Here is a 6,622-nt window from a genome sequence, read left to right on the forward strand (position 1 = left end):
TCTGAACGGTATATCGAAATTAAATGGATATCTATTTATGATTTTAGGATTTCTAATAAATATTTTTTGAATATATAAATAAATTAAATGGATATCTATTTATGATTTTAAACTTTTAATCTTTAAAAAATAAATTATAATATTATTATAATTAGTATAAACGGTATGTATCAATAATTCAATACTTATTGATTTTCGATATATTTCGGTATACCGATAATATCGACATATATCAAATATTCGATATAAACGGTACACCGCGGTATAAGAAAATTCATACCGTTATCGTATCGAAAATTTACGATACGGTATTGTATCGTGCTGAAAATTTCGGTAAACCAAAAATTCGATATTTTTCGATACGATACGATCGATATACCATTTTTTCGGTATATTTACCCTGCCCTATATAGTCCATCTATCTTATTTAGCAAAAGGTATAAAGTCAGGAATAGTAGCGAATAGAGTCCAAAAATAATGATGTTTATCAAAACAACTAAAACCAACAATTATTTGTTTTTACTTTTTCATATTAGACTAACTAAAATTTCGTCTCATTAATTAAAACATACAGTAACATAGTACATTAATTACTACTACTCCATAAAGTAACGTGTTTTTCCAATACTCTATTAAACTTCCTACAATCTTGCACCTAATTTTGTCATATATTAATACATTAGCGATTAGGACCAGACAAAGTCACACGTATGTAAAGCATAATACAGTTAATATTACGTTTCTGTCACGCAATAATAATTTCAGAGACTAATGATATAATTAGTTCGTGTCACGTAACATTACATCAACTCACCTTAATTTTCAAACCTGCCTAATTCAACTTAAATGCAATTCCTAACCTCCTCAATCAGTTAGTTAGTTCATTTATTTAATTTATTCCATAATTGTCTTAAGACTCTTAAGCCCTTAAAAATAATACTTCTATTCCGTCTTTTTCTGAAAAATACTTCTATTTTGTCCAATCTTAAATATTAGGTGAAATATCTCAATTATTTACAAATACATGAATTATACCTAAATTTTAGTTTCTAGCTTATTCTGTTTTTTTTTTTGGTCCGACGTGTAAACTTTTAAATTTTTGTAATTTGACATGAGTCAATTGATCAGTCAATAACTCAAATTTTGAAATTTGATGAGCAATTTGTAGATTTTATCAAAAGACATAATTTTCAACTATTGATATTCATAATATTGAGTTTGGTATGCTGTACCATATATATTTTTATTTTATTTTTTTTGCCAAAAAGGCTTTTATTCACCTGAACAATGAAATGAATTAAAATTTGATTCATGTATTTACATGCAGTTTAAATTTTAATGCTTCTTCTCTCTTAATCATACTCCTTCCATCTTCAAAAAATATGTAAGCAGTTTTACTATTTTAGTTCGTCTATTAAAATTAGACCAAGTCTAAATATGTAAAATTTTTAATCATTTATAAACTATTAATAATATAAATATTTATTTTCTTTTTTATTTTATCAATTACGAATTTTATTTGTCAATTTTTCAAAGAACGAGAGAGTAGTACATGACCTCTTTTTGGATGGTTATGTGGGAGTAATAAATGATGCCAATAAAAGGTCAAATTGAAGCTTACAAGTTCCATCTGCTGATGTATGGGTGAGGGATCTGTCATGAACTGGTACTATTTAATTAAATAATTAAATTCCTATTTATTGTTATTAATTCATTCAATTTTGGCCACTCCACACCAAGCTGACTAATTCCTAATTATTCGGCGGCCTATTAATTTTCCTTCTTTTCATATTCCTATTTTCATAATTAATTTATAGTGTATAGATCACAATCACACTACCTAGAAAATAAAGGCAAACAAATAGTAATAAATAAATGGAATATTAGTCTCTAAAAATTGATCTATAATATCACAATCACACGGCCTGGAATTCGGTATTTACCTTAAACTCTGAAATTGGTCTATAATATCACAAACTTTGCATTTTGTTTGGTATTTCTCAAACTCACTCAAATAAGATATTTTCATCAAAATCTTATTTTACGTAGACAACTGAGATACATTTTATGATATTTTAAACCACTTTAAGTTCATAACATGTAGGATAAAAGTCACATTGAAAACCACGTTGATTTAATTGTGTCAAGTATGATAAAAAAAGCCTCGTAAGTTAGTCAAATATAGTACTCCCTCTATCCCTGAAAATTTGTCACCTATTTACTTTTTCGTCCATCCCTAAAAATTTGTCACATTTCACTTTTACCATTTTTTGTAGTGGACCCTACATTTCACTAACTCATTCACACTCACATTTTATTATAAAACTAATATATAAAAGTAGGACTCACATACCACCAATTTTTTCAATTCACTTTCTATTACATTTCTTAAAACCCGTGTCGGGTCAAATGGTGACGAATTATTAGAGGGGAGGGAGTAATAGATATGCCGCGGGAAATACTAAACAAAATGCAAAGTTTGTGATATTATAGACCAATTTCAAAGTTTATAAAAAATACTAAATTTTAGGCAAATTTATGGTTTTAGAGACCAATTTTCCTAAATAAATATATAAACGCATTCAACAAATATTGTTATGCGTGTGTACATGTATTTAGAAAATTATATATACGCGGTCAAATACGTTTGTATTTCAAAATATTTTATTCAACTAATACTATTTGAATAATATCTGAACTTTCATTTTTTTTAAAAAAAAATATGAACTTTCGATTATGTTTCACATATTGAGTGATAAAACTGTTAGTTCTTGCTTCTTCGAAATTAAATATTCATTTATGAAATTAATGTTAGAGGATTGCTTATTCAGTCCTATTATCGGTAACTGATACACTTACTATAATCTTTGATACTGAGTCAACAAAATATAATTATATCAATCAATATTTAAAGGGTTTTAAATGAAAATAAGCATAAAACATGTGTGCTACTACTACTCTTATTTTATGCCAGTGATTTAGGGTAATTTAGAGAATACTATTTTGGTAGTAGGAGTATTTAATAGTAGAGTCAGTTGGCATTCAAGGTTATCCCCAATCTATATTTTTTGATTTGACTTCATTATTATCAAACCAAAAGATAGGTCCCAAAACAACTACTTTCTTCATTCTCCATTCTTCTTTTTTTGCTATACAAAATAAACAACCATTTCTAGTCTTTAGAGAGAGAGAAAAAGAGAGGCGCCAAGATGAGCAAAAAAGCGAGCCAACAACAAAGCCTGTTTGTGTTCATAATCACCACTCCATACCGAGCCCTCTGCAAGGCCCGCGACTTCTACGTGAAAAGCATGCTAAACTGCGCGAATTCAAACGCCATCGGGCTGCATAGCTCCGTGCAGCCCGGCCCAGCCCTGCCTCGGAGCTTCAGCGCGACAATTTCGTCACGGTCTCGCCGCGACGACGACGCGGACTACCGCGAGCTGGTGCGGGCTGCTTCTGCCCGCACCATCGGCAGCAGGGTCGATCTCGATGCCTACGTGAAGCAGGAGCGGAAGGCGAAGCCCGGCCCGCGTGCCTTGCCGTCTAGAAGCGCCAGCGTGGCAATGGGGAGAATTGATGAGGAGAGGCCAACTGGATATTTTGGTGAAGATATTAAAATTGGTAATATTAATAAATTTGATAATGGTAGAATTGTTGATAGGAAGAGTGAATTGAAGTATCCAAGAAGCAAAAGTCATGCCGCGGTGAGAACGGCATTGCTTTGATATTTTGTTTACTTACCCGTGTGGAAGTGGAACCATTTATCCTCTTTTTTTTATTTCTTTTTTTGCGATAAATTAATATACTCCTACTTCAATGTAGCAGCTCATATAACCAATTAAACGTTTGTTCAAAGTCCAACTATTGTCCACAAAGTGAACCGTAATGCCCATGTATGAATGCCGGTTAAAATAATCAGTCCATACATCTGAGCAAATGTTCACTTTGTGTCCCAAGTTTAGTAAATAACGTAATAATTTAACTTTTTTCTCCAAACATTGTCTAACGGTAGATCGTTGAACGGTCATTCGACCTACTCTTTTGATAGCTACGTTCAAACCACTTTGCATAGTAACCTCAAATTTTTTGTCATCATAAACATTAAAAGGGAAATGCTTCATTGCAGCCCATCTAGTCATAACGTCAGCAAATTTTTTTTATCATATTTAAAAAGAGGCGTACCTGACGAACCTGAGCCACCGGGTTGGAAGTTTAGTTGGGTTTTGTTGAAGAAAGCTCTTTGATTTATTTCAATGTGTCTATACAATGAACGGAAGATACATGCCTAAATAGGCTAGGATGTTATGTACATATGGTAAGATTTCACAATGATTTACCCTAGTTTTAAATCCAGAAGATATCATTCAAAATTGATTCCACAATCTTCCCATAATTCTTGCTGATTTCTAACACTCCCTCTCATGTTGAACAATGGGATCTCCTATTTTTAACTTGCCCAATGCTTCACTGAAACTCCTTGCATCCACTGCCTTTGTAAGGATATCCGCTAACTGATCTTTTGAGCGAACAAATGGGAGGTCTATCACCTTTGCCTCGATATTCTCCTTGATGAAATGACGGTCAACCTCAACATGTTTGGTCCGATCATGTTGAACTGGATTTTCAGATATGCTGATCGCTGCTTTGTTATCACAGAAGAGCCTACACGGCTCGTTTGGCATCAATCTAAGTTCTGTCATTAACTTCTTTATCCATAGGATTTCTGTCAAGCCACTCTTGATTCCACGAAACTCTGTTTCTGCGCTTGATAAAGCTACCACATTTTGCTTCTTGCTTCGCCAGGTCACAAGGTTTCCTCCCACGAAGGTGAAATACCCTGCGGTAGATCTTCAGTCATTTGGATTCCCTGCCCAATCTGCATCGGTGAATCCATGTACTTCTAAGTTCCCATGGTTCTCGAACAATATCCCGTGTCCTGGAGTTCCCTTCAAGTAGCGCACGATTCTTAACGCTGTTTCCCAATGATCGACTTGCGGTTTATGCATGAATTGACTCACTATCCCCACAACATATGCAATATCTGGCCTCGTGTGAGCAAGATAGATAAGTTTACCTACCAGATGTTGATATCTTGTTTGGTGCATAAGTTCTGCCCCTTCAGTTAGTCGAAGACCATGGTTCTGCATCATTGGTGTTTCTGCGGGTTTGCAATCTAGCATTCCTGTTTCTGTTAGGAGATCCAAAACATACTTCCGTTGGCTTATGAATATTCCCTTCTTGGATCGCATTTCCTCAATACCCAGAAAGTATTTCAAGAGACCCAAATCTTTCATCTCAAACTCGGCAAATAGATTCTTCCTTAGCTGTCTTATTTCTTCCTCATCGTCTCCAGTCAGGATCATATCATCCACGTAAATAATAAGGCAGGTGATTTTCCCTTCTTTCTTCTTCAGAAACAGAGTATGATCTGAGTTACTCTGTTTGTATCCATATTTCTTCATGACTTCAGTAAATCTGCCAAACCACGCCCTTGGTGACTGCTTCAAACCATAAAGAGTCTTCTTGAGCTTACATACCTCTCCTGTCTTAAGTTCTCCCTTGAAGCCTGGTGGAGCTTCCATATAGATTGGCTTAGTCAATTCGCCATGTAAGAAGGCGTTGGTTACATCAAACTGATGTAGTGGCCAGTCTTTTGTCGCAGCAATAGAGAACAATACACGAATGGTGTTCATCTTGGCCACTGGTGAGAAGGTTTCTGCATAATCCACTCCATAAGTCTGAGTATAGCCTTTTGCTACCAACCTTGCTTTGTAGCATTCAATAGACCCGTCTGGCTTCCTCTTGATTGTAAACACCCATCGACATCCCACTAGTCTAGACCCTTCTGGTCTCACACACACCTCCCACGTTTTGCTCTTCAATAGTGCATTCATTTCAACAAGCATTGCCTCCCTCCAATGTGGAATCTGCATTGCTTCCTCTGCCGATCTAGGGAGCTCTTCTTCTCTATACATGGCCGTCATAAAGGCCCCTGCTGTTTCCGTCAGGTTCGCTTTAGCCAGCTTTGCCACCGAATATCTACTCTTCTTCGAGATGCGTTCTGGACTGCATCGCTTGGGTGGAACGCCCCTCGTGCTTCGATATGGAAGTGTGTACTGCCCGGTATCTCCATCGATCACTGCACTGTCAGTAGACTCTATATGTTCTGTTGGTTCTGCAGTCGAGTTATTAGGAACATTTGTACTATTGATTCCAGTTTCAGGGATTACCTCAGATATCACTGGAGGAGAACTGTTGGGACGCGGTGATTGAGGAGGCTCTACAGCCGACAAGACAGGCTCGGCGACAGTACTAGCTGTCTCGGTTGGTTCCACGACAGAGTCACTTGGTGATGGCACAAACCAGTTTAGGGGTCCACTTGACCTATTAACATTACTATGACTACTCTCCCCCTGACCACGAAGACTGGTGTAGTAATATTCACACTCCAAAAAATTGCAATTCATAGTTGTAATTATCTTTCTAGACGATGGGTCAAAGCACCTATAACCCTTTTGATTGATCCCATACCCCAAAAAGACACATTTTATTGCGCATGCGGAAAATTTCGTTCTCTCTTGTTTGGGAACATGAACATACACAAAACAACCAAAGATTTTAA

General features: G+C 35.6%; 1 protein-coding gene across 1 annotated transcript; it reads left to right on the forward strand.

The window, feature by feature from the left end:
* Positions 1 to 2,988: 2,988 nt before the first annotated feature.
* LOC121806815 lies at positions 2,989 to 3,821 on the forward strand. The gene has a single exon (XM_042206967.1). The coding sequence runs from the start codon at positions 3,210 to 3,212 to the stop codon at positions 3,723 to 3,725; it is 516 nt and encodes a 171-aa protein (XP_042062901.1). The 5' UTR covers positions 2,989 to 3,209; the 3' UTR covers positions 3,726 to 3,821.
* Positions 3,822 to 6,622: the final 2,801 nt, after the last annotated feature.

The sequence above is a fragment of the Salvia splendens genome, chromosome 6 (genome assembly GCF_004379255.2).
Source record: "Salvia splendens isolate huo1 chromosome 6, SspV2, whole genome shotgun sequence".
Classification (NCBI taxonomy): domain Eukaryota; kingdom Viridiplantae; phylum Streptophyta; class Magnoliopsida; order Lamiales; family Lamiaceae; genus Salvia; species Salvia splendens.

Excerpts from the sequence above, each read along its gene's own strand:
- LOC121806815 (XM_042206967.1), top strand. The coding sequence starts at position 3,210 with ATGAGCAAAAAAGCGAGCCAACAACAAAGCCTGTTTGTGTTCATAATC.